Consider the following 14,007-nt stretch of genomic DNA (forward strand, 5'->3'; position numbering starts at 1 on the left):
GAGTCTGTGGCGTGTCTGAATGAAGCCCTGAATCGCCTCAGGGACATCTGGGAGGAGATTGGCATACCAGAGGACCAGAGACTGCAGCGCACTGATGCGGTCAAAATGCACATCAAGGTGATTACTCATACACAGCTGTCTCAATCCCACCGTTCACAGTACTGTATTAGAGAAGCGCAGACTTGCAGTATCATAAAGAGAATACGCTCGTTTGTATGGATCATTTGCACTTTGATTTGCTCAAATGGCTTACGCTTTTATCCATATTGACTTGGAACTGAGACAGGACTACAGTAAGTCGAGTTGAGTGTTAAAGGACTTGCTAAAGTTTGCTGGGATTTGAACTGATAACCTGATGATCAGTATCTCAAAGTATTATGAAAGTCCAGAAAGGCCGTTTCTTTTTTTTTTCTTATGACTTAAAGATAACAAAAGTTGTGTGGTGTTGAGATTTTTCTGTCTATGCTTGTAAATAAACATCTAATATTGTCTTATTCAGAATAAGGTCAATAATTAGATTACTGCTGTCCATCAGCATTAGATTACTGACCAAGTCTAATCTAATTATTGACCTTATTCTGAATAAGAAATATGTGCTGCCTTGCTTGAAATCATGCTCGTTTGTTAGCCGTGCTCAACCGTTTGACGGCAGTGTGTGTACACGTGTCCTGTCGCAAAATGCGGTGAAAACTCCACACGACGTTAATAAGTGTGATTAAGGTGTGTACGTGTCTAACGCACTTCGATAAAACGGCTAAAACAGGAATACTCCACGTGTCTTGATGCGATTTTGTGTTTACTTCGAGTATGATTTTAGTCGGATTAAGGTCACCAGAAATCACTGTTTACATGGTAATTTCTTAATCAGAGTATGAAGCGAATGTTCTAGCTGCTATAAGCTAATGTCCGCTAACTTTCTCCTTGATTACTGACTGTTTTGATTTGACTAAAAGCTCACACATGCAAATTTAGTGTATAGCATTGCTGAGAATAAAACACTCTTGTTAATGCTATGGTTAATTCAAAAATAAATAATGATTAATGGTCACATTATAGATGTTCTCAGTGTTCTTCAACCATCGACTTGCTGTTGCTACTAGCTGTTTTTTTAAAAATGTGATTATCTTCCAGAACCTTCTGGACATGATGATAGCGGAGGAGGAAGGTCTGAAAAAGAGGTTGCTGAGCAGCATCGAGTCCTGTCGAAAGGAGCTGGGTAGTTTGTGTGACGAGCTTCAACTCCCTCCGTTTGAGGTAGTTTCCGTAATGACCCGTGTTCTCTGTGCTCGTAGTTCATCGCCATACGTCTCCGGTATGTTCTGCTGTTTACCGCTGATGTGTGGTTGTGTGTCAGGAGGATGAGGGCCTGAGCATGCTGCAGCTGGAGAAAGAGATTCGCACGCGACTGAAGGTGATGCTGAAGCAGAAGAACCAGCGCATGAGCGAGCTGAAGAGTCTGATACAGCAGGACCGCGAGCTGTGCGATATCCTGTGCGATAACCCTCACTCCATCGATCCCGACCGTGTTCCCTCTGCCCAACAGCTGCACGGCTACCGTCAGCACATCGCGAGCCGCAACCAGGAGAAGGTAACGCAATCAGTGGTCAATGGTTGTCCATTTTCACTCGTGGATTGAATCTGTACACTTAGTGTGTGTGTGTGTGTGTGTGTGCGCTTAATGGAATGGGTAATAAGTGGAGGTGTGAGGTTGGGGTGTGTTGTGTGCGCTTTAAATGAGTATTTTAATGTTTTCAACCAGAAGGTTACTTAAAATTATAGTCAGAGAACATTGCATTGATTTCATTGGGTTTTTTTTTATTTTTGTTTTTTTTAAAAGGGTTTTTTATCGTTATATTGACTCAAGGCTGTTTATTCAGGAGCGTCGTTATGCCGAGTTCGTGTCCACCAAGCGTAAGATCATCGCGTGCATGGAGGATCTCGAGCAGATGCCGGACACTAGCTTTGAGCGAGATGTTGTGTGTGAGGAGGAGGAGGCGTTCTGCCTCTCGATAGAAAACATCACTGCCCTGAATGTGTTACTGAGCCAGGTAAATGCACACACAATCTCCACTCTGTTAAAACCACTCACTACTACTTTAGTCTTTGTCGCTGAACATGTCTCCCACACACTTCTTCACACCTCCTTTATTAGTACGCCTGAGTAACGTGAGACGCAGACGAACAAAACTCTAAAACGATAGATTAATCTACTCTGCTTTTGAGAGCATTGGGAGTTTTGTTCTCGACGCTGAAGCCGGGGCAGCGCTCGGTTTATAATTGTGCCGTGTTTGGGGTTCAGTTGGAGAATCGGAAAGCGGAGATCGAGGCGGTGTGCGTGTCCTTCCGTGGCCGTATCGTGGAGCTGTGGGAAAGACTTCAGATCTGCCAGGAAGAGCGAGACTCCATGGCTGAACACATGCAGTGCAGCAAGAAGAGGAACATGGACGCTGTGAGTTTTAGACACACACCTCTGTTTCTCCCATACGAGCTAGTCTTGCAAGGTTGCATGACATGGAAACATAATTTTGCACCTTTTTAAAAAGTAACTTGTGTAAGTGTATCTGATAAAACAGCCACCCAGTGCAGTAATAGGGTAGGTGTACATAAAGTGGTAAGTGTAAATGATGAGAGAGAGAGAGAGAGATGATATATTCTACAAGAGATGATAACAGTACGCAGTCATTTAGACTTCTGCCACTTTAGGTACACCTACCCTATATATATTTTCGAATATAATGTGGTGTAATCACGGTGTTCCTCTGCTGTATACACTCCCTTTCAGTCTTCATAAGAAACACATGATTTCGGTCTTATCTGTGTCCTTTTCCTCCCCCAGCTGCACACTGAGGTGGAGCGCCTGGAGGAGCTGAAGATGAAGAACATCCAGGGTGTGATCGAGTCGATCAGAGCAGAAATCGAAATCCTCTGGGAGAAATGCTTTTACAGCCCTGACCAGAGACGAGCCTTTACTGCGTTTTCCTCCGGTACTGTACACCTGCTTTCACTGCTATATCCTAATGCCACAGTATAAACGTTTCAGAGACTGTTCCGTCATATCTGCCCCAGTCTATCTCTCTGACCCCTTTCAACCCGGCTTTCGTCCACTTCATAGTACAGAAACTACCCTTGTTAGGGTTGTCGGTGACCCATTTACTAGCGACTCTGGTTCTCTTCCTGTTCTTAGTTCCGCTTTCGATTAGGGCTGCAACTAACAATTATTTTCAAAATCTTTTTCAAAATTTTTTGCGATTAATCGGATTGGGGGCAAACTTCCAGTAAATTATTATTATTTATTTATTTATTTATTTTTAAAATAAAATCCACAAACTGAGTGTTTATATTGTATAATAGTATTTATTAATAATTTTTCATGAATGCTCAAAAAGCACTGAATTAAACTACAGTCCTAAATTAATAATAAACTTTCACTGCACCTTGTGGCTTCTGTTACTCACTGCCTTTAGACATTGTTTTACTTCTGTTTACTTTTGATCGTAGTGTTTTAATTAGACGTTACAGGTCTTACTCGCGCTACACTGTTTATCACCGCGCGTGAGGAGCGACGCGGCCTCGTTACTAATAGATCACTTCCGTTATAATAAACGACAGAAGTTACGCTGCAAGCGCGCAAATACAGCATATAATGACAATAAACTGGAATTAAACTAAATCTTTTAAGCAACTCGCACCAGTTTCCCCTGCCCCTCTCACACAGAGGGGCATTCTGGAAGTTTGTGCTCGTGCAGCACTGTCGTGCTTCCGTGCTACACAAACTCCGTTATATAAAGTTTGCAGGTTACGGTCTTCTGCACGGTGTTTAATATAAAATGCTCCCCTGCATTGGAGGACCTGGGTCATACACAATCTTCCTCAGTCACGTGACGATTTCGGCTCCGTCTGATGGGGACTCGGGTCATGTTGGGAATAAAAGGTTAACAGTAAACTGAAGAATGTCGGTGACTCTGGGTATCCGCTAAAGTTAGCGGTGTCTCATTACGTGCGTATGACGTCATGCACTGTCGACTAGGAAGCGGCTTATACTTCCATTTAGTAAAAAAAAAAAACGCTCGTGTTCCATTTGAGATGATTTTACCTTTCTAAAATTTCACACACTAGATGGTAGAGTACACAGTGCATAGTGTAAGTGTACAGTACCTCATTTGGGACACGACTTTAGTATTTATTCTCCGAAGCGTGTATTCTGAACAGAGGTAACATAATTCGTCGACAATGATTTTCATAATCGATTCTTCTCGATTAGTTGTTGCAGCTCTACTTTTGATACTGTCTGTCATGACTTGCTTCTCTCCCGTCTCTCGGATACTGGCGTCGCAGGTGCTGCTCCTTCCTGGTTTACCTCTTATCTCACAGTCCTACATTCCTTTGCAGGATTATAAGTCCCCTACTGTATCTTTAAAATTACGTGTCCCTCAGGGATCCGTTCTTGGACCTCCTATTATTTATTATTTATATAATGTCTTTGGGTCAACTTATTCGTTGCCACGGTTTCGGTTACCGCTAATTATGCTCGGATCTATACAGCTTTTAGATCTGCTCCTGTGCTCCAGGCTGGTTCACTATCAGCAGGTGTCAATGAAATAAAAGGATGGCTTAATTTTTTTTTAAAAACTTAACGTGGACAAAGCTGATCATTATTATTGGAACACCAACACTTACTAAAATATCCTTTATGACCTTACTTGTGACATTGATGGTACTCGCATTAAACCATCTAATACTGAAAAAAAAAATGTAGGCATCATCTTTGAAGCTCATATAAACTCCGTTTCTAAAATATTATTATTATTATTATATGAAATTATTTCCTCACGGCTTGACTATTGCAATGCTCTCCTCATTGGTCTACCTGCTAATTCTATTGCTAGGTTGGAATATATTCAAAACTCTGCCGCTAGACTTCTTAGACATACCGAGCGCTCAGCTGCCATTACTCCGATCCTGTCTGAACTGCATTGGCTACTGGTTTCATTTCACATTCAATGTAAAATAATCCTGCTCGGGTTTGAATCACTTCACGGTTTGGCACCTTTCTATCTTAGTGAACTGCTACTCCGCTACAACCCGACCCCCTCTCTCAGGTTCTCTGGGCTCGGACTCGTCTCTCAACCACAGGTGGCAGGTCTTTCGATGTTGTAGCACCTAATATCTGGAATTCTCTCCATCTGACTCTTGGCAGCATGACACTATTACGTATCCTGCTGATTCTGTTCATTGGTACCTTTTTGCAATTCCGCTTCAGCGGCTGCGTCAAACCCATAGATGTGTGTTTTTTTTTGTTGTTTTTTTTGTTTTTTTTTTTCATTATTTTTTTTTTCATTATTTCTGTTTATTAGAAAGCTGAAACGTAATCCTGCTACACTTTCAGAGTGCAAATAGATTACGGCTACAAAGATGAAACCGATTAAATGAAAGATGTTTATCACCGTGTACCTCTTTCATGATGAAGAAGAATGCTCTATAATGTAAAACTGAGCCAAAACAGGATCGCATGTAGTAGCTGCGACAGAAAAATGGAAGAAAGTCAGGGATGTAGTGTGTGTTTTAGATGTATTTGTTGGGTTTTTGTCCCCCCTCACTAGGGCACATGATGAGAGAGCTCGATTTGACTAGAATCCCTCAATTTTCAGGAGAATTTATTTGTGTGACTAATTAATTTTAAAACTTGTTGCATTTTTAGAGATTAATGTTGACTTTATTTATTTATTTAAGATGAATTAACTGAAGAGCTTCTGACTATGCACGAGCAAGAAGAGCAGCGGCTAAAGCAGCATTATGAGCAGCACCGAGACCTTTATAATGGCGTGACTAGCTGGCAGAGTAACTGGACTCTCTATCAGGAACTGGAGGTAAGATCTGGCACCCTTACTAGCATTTGTTCCACTGTGTGTCTCTCACACCCCTCACTGTTTAAAGGCGGTCCCTCCGGGATATTGCGATCGCAGAAATTAAGGCAAATCAAACGATGCAATATTTGTAGGAGCTTGCCATTTTTTTTTTATATATTTTTTTTTAATTACCGCTGATGTAAGCCAAGACATGATGAGGTCACAACGTGCGTTCTGTCAAAGCCCTCTGTCAACCATGAGTACAGCTAAAAGGTCTCATTTACCAGCAAACATCACTGTGAAAGACCATGCCAGTTCAAATAGTCCCCCCCCAAAAAAAATGCTTCAGTAGCATCGCAATTTTTGAAAAAAAGACGCAGCAAAATCGAACATTTTTGGCCGCAACGATCACAAAAAATTCCAAATCCTGTACAAAGTGACACTAGCTTTGTTTTTGTTTTGTTTTTTGTCTCAGAAAAAGGCCACGGATCCGTCTCGCTTTCACAACAGAGGAGGCAACCTGCTACGGGAGGAGAAGCAAAGGGCAGAGCTTCAGAAGAGTCTGCCCAAGGTCCGCTCCTGGCCCGCTGCTCCATTTCCTTACGCCTGCACATGCTCGCACACAATTTAGTGTTCTACTGTGTCGGTTTGAATGTTTCCGCTTGCGGTGTCTGATGACGCGTAATGTTTGCAGCTGGAGAAAAGTCTGAAGGTCCAGATCGAGCAGTGGGAGGCGGAGCACGGCTCAGAGTTCCGGGTCAACGGGCAGCGCTTCATGCAGTACGTGGAGGAACAGTGGAACCTTCACCTGCTGGAGAAAGAGAAGGAGAAGCTCGAGAGGGTAAATACCTGCTGTGAATGAAATGTTCATTAGTGCATGGGAAGGATGAGAGTCCAAAGTGAGGATGTAGTGTAGTGGAGTAGCAGGGATGAGCACGGTGTTTGTCCATCAGCTTGAATACATGCATGATATGAAGTGTTCCACTTATCTCTGAATGTCGGATGTGATAATTTGACTATTTCAGAGCTTCCACAAAATGTCGTCAGTCTGTTTCTTGCTTCCTGCGTCTGTTTTCAGCAAATGAAAAAGAGCAAGCAGATCGAGGAGGACATGCTGTATGGTACGTCACTCAAAACACCCACCAAGAGAAGACTAGGAGGAACACCCACACCTGGAAAATCTCGCAAGGTGTGTGTGTACCGGACTGAACTTTCATGGTTTCAACACAACGAACCACATCGTTTTCCTTTTCATAATGCTGCGTTCTCTCTCTTTTAGCTGAATTCCACCTCCAGTATTGCTAGCGCTACACCCAACACGACCTTGCGCTCTATATGCCATTCTCCATCCATGAGACCACCTCTCTCTGCCAGCAGGGTGAGCTGCACCTCACTTAGCCACACCCCTGACACTGTGATGTCTTTTGCTTTGCTGTCTTTTATTTCAACCACCACTTTGCAAAAAAAAAAACGTCTGGAACCCGCTCACTTTGTACGCCATGTGTGATGCTTTTGTATAGTTTGTTGGGTGGAGAAACAAATAGTAAACTCCCAATTTAACAGACTGACTCGGATCACTTTCAAAGAACAACGATGAAATCAAGGCAGTTGTTTAAGATTTAAAGTATGTCACATTTTCTCATGAGGTCATTGCTTTAAATTGTTTTATATAAGTATTTGATGTGGTGTGTTACATCGTTGTCTAAGGGCTCATTTGCAGTGCCTATAAACATGATGGTGAACCAAAAATAAATGAAGATTTTAATCAGACCCTTAAATTTAATGGAAATTGTCCCACTGGCGATCTGTAACATTGCCTTCTCCTAATATCTCCTGTTCCGTCCCAGATCGGTTTAGGTTTGCGTACACCCGCTCGTACGCGAACCCCCCGCGGCCTGGAGAGGAATAAGGAAAACGTTTCTCAGCTGAGTGGAGCATTGCGCACCATGACCTCCAGCCCATACCGAAACTGCTCCATCAACTCTGTCGCCAGCTCCTACTCCGAGTTTGCGGTAATTGTTCGTCCTTTTACTCTCCTCAGCACTCGGTCCAGTTACACAGAGAAGTTTAGAAGGGGAACATGATGTAACACGGATGATTTAAACTGAATGTGACTGATGGGCCTGGGCTCGTTCTGCGTAAGAGCACTGGGCTTTCAAACCTGACGTGTGTAAACAATCCAGGGATCTATTCCTGCACCCCTGCTCGGGTACTTAGCAGTCCAGTGATCATTCTGTCTAACTCTGCGTTCTGTTCTAGAGGGATTGTGTCAACATTGAATCCACAATCATCTCCAGGTCTGTATGATTTTTCACCCTGGCCTGTATTAACACTCACCCTCGTCCTCCCTGCTCTAATTCCTCCTGTTTAACTGGACTTTGTGCTGATTGCTCTGCCAGACTGATGGCATGAAACTCACTGCTGTCCACACTCACCCCTCTGCTCTACTGCACACTCACTCCCAGCACATCTTCCCAACCCTGGTCCATGAGTTCCCCCTGTTCTGCACACCCAGCAGGACGGTGTGTTCTCCAGCACCAAAACTTGTGAACCTGTGACTCTTAGGAAACGACCAATCAGTAAACGTGTGTGTGAAAGGGAGACGTTTGTGCTCTATTGATGTTGATGGATGGTGTAGGGAACTGCACACGTCTGGTAAAGCATTTTAGTAAACATGGCAGTTAATCTTAACACTATTCCAATCAGGTAGGCGTATTTAATGGTTTCAATGCATCGTTTCAGTGGCTTCCGATGGGTGGGAATGGCACAACTAAGAGTAAATGCCGGTGCAGCGTGAAAACTGGCGTAGTTTTATAATAATGGTGTTGGTTTTATCTTCCAGCGAGAACTCTCACAAGCTTCCAAGTCCAGCTGCAAGGCTGGAGTTCTGAACTCCACAATCACACGCTAAGTGCTGCAATCCCGGAACCGTGGCAGCCACAGCGCTCATGTAGACCAAGAGACATTTTAAGAGATTGCTGAATGTAAATTACCTTCAAAAAAAAATGTGGAACCTGTGTAAATATCTTTACTTCTGTTTTAATGGTTTTTCTCCTTGGTTTATTTTATTTTTTATTTTTATTAGTAGTGTTGGGGTTTTTTTTTTTTTTTTTTTTTTTTCTCTCAATATAAACATGCATCTTTGACAGATCAGTCCTACATGCAAATTTACACAGACGTCAGGTCATGATCAAGAAGTTTACTGCAGTTTTTATAAAAACTCTATCTTATTTTTAACTATTAATTTGGGCTTGTACAGTATCTTATGGTTTTGGAAGCAGATGTGTTGTATTAGGATAAATTTTCTTAGGATAAATCTGTATTTAATTTCTTTTTCTACTACATACCGAACACTAGTACATTCCTGAGATGTTTTGTTTGCTTGCAAACAGCTAAGGGCACCCTGTAAAATAAATGTCTTCATTCAGAGCCGGGTTTGAAACTTCTTTATTCCATGACTGGATCAAAAATGACTTATTAACCCTCGTTAATCTTTATGGACATCATTTTATTATTATTTTTTAATCGTTTTGTCTGTGTTAATGCATAAGTTTTGCAAAAGGTGTGTGGTTTTTTTTGGGATTTTAATATTTCACCCTCATTTGCTTTCATAAATATATTTTAAACTAGCTACACAAAATAGTTACCCTCGGGTGCTTAAGGACAAAAATGTCTCCAGTGAAACCCATTCAGACTGCAATATTTAATCCCCATGGCATTTAAGCATAAAATCCTGCATTCTGTGTTAACAGGATTTTATTTTTTTTGCAGTATTTTCTCAGGTTTATCCTGTGAGGAAAATCCATGTGCTTTTTTCTGGTGTGTGTTGATCATGAATGAAATTTAAAAAAAAAAAAAAAAAAAAAAAAAAAAAGAAGACATTGGGAGGGTGGGTTGGCTATATCTATATATATCTATATATATCTATATATATCTATATATAAAAATGTTTAAAAAAATCTTGCGCTGCATAAACATGAATGCATCAAAATTATGTTGTCAATCTTTGACAGGTCAAACACTAATAATCAGAAAATTCTGCTTAGCATTTAGTATATGGAAAATTTTTTTTTTTTTTTTTCTTCTCCCCAATTAAAAAAAAAAAAAACCCATCTGTGGCATTATGTAAACCAAACCAGCATTTAAAGGGTTCCAATTCTGAACATGAATTAATGTTAATTATGATTAGAACAGATGCTGTTTTTAAAAAGAAAAAATAGTGGAGAGTGGGAACTTTTATTTATTTAATTAATTAATTAATTAATTTTGGCAGTTTTTGCATATGGACATTTTTGTCCTCTATGGACCTTTTTTAAATATTCTCAAGGGTTAGATGTTTGTGGCAGAGCTTACCCGTGTTTCAAGCCGTGAATCACATTCACTGTGAGCATAACTTTTTGCACTGATAAATATTTTTATGATGGATGTATAAGTAGAAAGTAAGTATTTATAACAACTGCGCTGTGAAATACTGAGGTCTGAATATGCAGTCTATGAATATATTATACACTTACTGTCGGGGGATCACCTGGCCTTTTCCCGTCTTCAACAATCCAGTTTCAGTGAGTCTGCTGTGGACCTCTACGGTTCTGCTCACCACGGTTGTAACGATGCTTATTTGAGTTACTATAGACTGCTCAAAACAGTGTCATTCTCCTCTGATCTCTCAACAAGGTCTTTCAGCCTTTAGACCTTCCACACACAGGATGTTTTTTTTTTTTCGCACCATTCTGTGTAAACTCTCGAGCCTAAATCTGAGGAGATGAGCAGTTTGAGATACTCAATCCAATACACCAGGCACTAACGTTTATGCCGTGGTTAAAGTCACAGAGCTCACACTTTTTCTTCATTCTGATGTTTGATGTGAACATTACCCGAAGCTCTTGACCTGTATCTTCATGATTTTATTCATCGTGCTGCTGCCGCACGATTGGTTAATTAGTTAACTGCGTGAGTGTACAGGTGTTCCTAATAAAGTGGACAGTGAGTGTATATGTTGGCCTTTTCAGGGGTAAAAAAAAAATAATAACAAGGCTTAAACTAATATTCGGAAGTGCTGTAGTAATATTTTGCTCAATTCGTCACTAAATAGCTGTCTGGGTTTCCGAATGAGAGTAGCGTTGCCACCTTACAGCGCCAGGTCCCAGGTTTTATCCTGAGCTTAGGAGTGGCGTTTATGTCCAGGTTCTCACACTGGACACTTGCGTTTCCTCCAACAGCTCATAAACATGCCAGTAGGTGGTTTGGTTAATATCAATTACTCCTAAGTATAAATGTGTATACATGGGGCCCTGCAATGGACTGTCATCTGTTCCAGGGTGGATTCCCACCTCACACCCTGTGCTCCTGGACTGGGCTCCAGATCCTCCATAATCCTGACCTAAAGAAAGACCGGAACCCAATTTCCCACTACGTCATTTCGCACAGTTACAGCTGCTGTAATCATAAAGACTGTGGAAGTGTAGGGATTTATAATCTCACCGTCACTCAGAAGAGAATAGTTTCTATTTTGAGTTCTCTCAAGGTTTCTTCCACATGTCATCGCAGGAAGTTTTTTCTTGCTACTGTCTCCTCTGGGATCGGCACCCTGTCCAGGGTGTACCCCGCCTTGTGCCCCATGCTCCCTGGGATAGGCTCCAGGTTCCCCCGTGACCCTGAAGGAAGGAAAAGCGGTATGGAAGATGGATGTCTCCTCTGGCCTGCTCATTATGGATCTAAATTGATATACAGATTTCTGTAAAGCTACTCGTTAAGTTCTCTGTCTGATACGTCGGAACCGAAATTTAAACCCCGCTCTGGCTGATTTCCTCTCGTCTGGGCCCAGGAAGAAGTCACACCGACACCATCGTTCAGTGAAAGCGTCTTTTTGTTTAATACTACAGAAAGCATAGTATATACAGTTGTGCCCAAAAGTTTGCACACCCCTTGCAGAATCTTCTAAATCTTAATACTGTTAACAAAATAAGAGGGCTCATAAAAATCCCATGTTGTTTTTTATTTAGTACTGTCCTACAGATGTTTGCACACAGTGGGGGAAATACAGTGCATCCGGGAAGTATTCACAGCGCTTCACTTTTCCCACATTTTGTTATGTTACAGCCTTATTCTAAAATGGATTAAATTCATTATTTTCCTCAAAATTCTACGAACAATACCCCATAATGACAACGTGAAAGAGGTTTGTTAGAAATCTTTGCAAATTTATTTTAAAAAATAAACAAAACAAAAAAGCACATGTTCATAAGTATTCACAGCCTTTGCTCAATACTTTGTTGAAGCACCTTTGGCACCAATTACAGCCTCAAGTCTTTTTGAGTACGATGCTACAAGCTTGGCACACCTATTATTGGGCAGTTTCTCCCATTCTTCTTTGCAGGACCTCTCAAGCTCCATCAGGTTTAATGGGGAGCGTCGGTGCACAGCCATTTTCAGATCTCTCCAGAGATGTTCAATGGGGTTCGAGTCTGGGCTCTGGCTGGGCCACTCAAGGACATTCACAGAGTTGTCCTGTAGACACTCCTTTGTTATCTTGGCTGTGTGCTTAGGGTCGTTGTCCTGTTGGAAGATGAACCTTCGCCCCAGTCTGATGTCCAGAGCGCTCTGGAGCAGGTTTTCATCAAGGATGTCTCTGTACATTGCTGCATTCATCTTTCCCTCGATCCTGACTAGTCTCCCAGTTCCTGCCGCTGAAAAACATCCCCACAGCATGTAGCTGCCACCACCATGCTTCACTGTAGGGATGGTATTGGCCAGGTGATGAGTGGTGCCTGGTTTCCTCCAGACGTAACGCTTGCCATTCTGGCCAAAGAGTTCAATCTTTGTTTCATCATGGTCTGAGAGTCCTTCAGGTGCCTTTTGGCAAACTTCAGGCAGGCTGTCATGTGCCTTTTACTGAGGAGTGGCTTCCGTCTGGCCACTCAACCTGATTGGTGGAGTGCTGCGGAGACTGTTGTTCTTCTGGAAGGTTCCCCTCTCTCCACAGAGACATGCTGGAGCTCTGTCAGAGTGATCATCAGGTTTGTGGTCTCCTCCCTGACTAAGGCCCTTCTCCCCCGATCGCTCAGTTTGGCCGGGCGGTCAGCTCTAGGAAGAGTCCTGCTGGTTCCAAACTTATTCCATTTACGGATGATGGAGGCCACTGTGCTCATTGGGACCTTCAATGCTGCAGAAATGTTTCTGTACCCTTCCCCAGATCTGTGCCTCGATACAATCCTGTCTCGGAGGTCTACAGACAATTCCTTGGACTTCATGGCTTGGGTTGTGCTCTGACATGCACTGTTAACTGTGGGACCTTTATATAGACAGGTGTGTGCCTTTCCAAATCATGTCCAATCAACTGAATTTACCACAGGTGGACTCCAATCGAGTTGTAGAAACATCTCAAGGATGATCAGTGGAAACAGGATGCACTTGAGCTCAATTTTGAGTGTCATGTCAGGACAACGATCCAAAACTCTGATTTTAAGCAACAGACATCTGTCGAAGTTTCCTCTTTCTATACTGGTTCTCTCAGGGAAAACCTGCCAAAAATCTGCTGGCAAAGACGATAAAATGTGCTCTCAGCATTTCCCAGTCAAAAGTCAACATGAATGGAAATATTTGATTTCATTTTCATGGTCTGTTTAACACAAGGTTTTGCAAGCAACAATTAAAAAAAGATGCATGTTATGTTCAATGACGACCAGAACACCTGGACAATCAGTACAAGGAGATGTGCATGTGGTCAATAGCTATGGTGCATGTTTTGTGGGCGTTGCTTGAGAGGCAACACTGAAAGGATATGCATGATAAAAATTTTTTTAAAAAAAACACTTCTCTATTTTTAAGCAATACTGTTAAAAACATGTTCTTTCCTGTGCACGTGCAGATGTGCATAATGCAGATGTTTGACTGTTGCGTGGTGCTTCTGAGAGACAAAACAGTGCAACAAAAGGAAAGAAGAGTTCTGTCTCTGTCTCGGTAGGATCTGAACTTTATGATTGTATTATAGAGAGTGATGATAAAGCGTGATTGCGGCAGTGTGTTGTGGCAGAGCTCTGGAAGTTACACTGCAGGGGTGGGACTCTCTCTCTCACACACACACACACACACTCTCTCTCTCTCTCTCTCTCCTCTCTCTGTCTCTCTCCCTCACTCCTCTTTCTCTCCGTGCCCCCCCCCC

The 14,007-nt window shown here is 42.1% G+C and overlaps 1 protein-coding gene across 2 annotated transcripts in view; it reads left to right on the plus strand.

Annotated features, from left to right (window-relative positions):
- Window positions 1–9,275, plus strand: part of prc1a (protein regulator of cytokinesis 1a) — an 11,650-nt gene extending 2,375 nt beyond the window's left edge. The window contains exons 2-15 of one of the 2 annotated variants that reach the window (XM_017486204.3): window positions 1–117; window positions 1,132–1,254; window positions 1,355–1,588; window positions 1,878–2,048; window positions 2,300–2,449; window positions 2,837–2,984; window positions 5,731–5,867; window positions 6,322–6,417; window positions 6,541–6,687; window positions 6,925–7,035; window positions 7,126–7,224; window positions 7,694–7,858; window positions 8,106–8,143; window positions 8,689–9,275. The exon at window positions 1–117 is cut by the window's left edge and continues 16 nt beyond it. In XM_017486204.3, the coding sequence (XP_017341693.1) occupies window positions 1–117; window positions 1,132–1,254; window positions 1,355–1,588; window positions 1,878–2,048; window positions 2,300–2,449; window positions 2,837–2,984; window positions 5,731–5,867; window positions 6,322–6,417; window positions 6,541–6,687; window positions 6,925–7,035; window positions 7,126–7,224; window positions 7,694–7,858; window positions 8,106–8,143; window positions 8,689–8,737 (1,785 nt within the window). In that variant the 3' untranslated portion in view covers window positions 8,738–9,275. The remainder of the gene's footprint in view (window positions 118–1,131; window positions 1,255–1,354; window positions 1,589–1,877; window positions 2,049–2,299; window positions 2,450–2,836; window positions 2,985–5,730; window positions 5,868–6,321; window positions 6,418–6,540; window positions 6,688–6,924; window positions 7,036–7,125; window positions 7,225–7,693; window positions 7,859–8,105; window positions 8,144–8,688) is intronic. The other variant, XM_017486205.3, reaches the window with a different exon arrangement.
- Window positions 9,276–14,007: the final 4,732 nt, after the last annotated feature.

This window comes from Ictalurus punctatus, chromosome 14 (assembly GCF_001660625.3).
Source record: "Ictalurus punctatus breed USDA103 chromosome 14, Coco_2.0, whole genome shotgun sequence".
Lineage (NCBI taxonomy): Eukaryota > Metazoa > Chordata > Actinopteri > Siluriformes > Ictaluridae > Ictalurus > Ictalurus punctatus.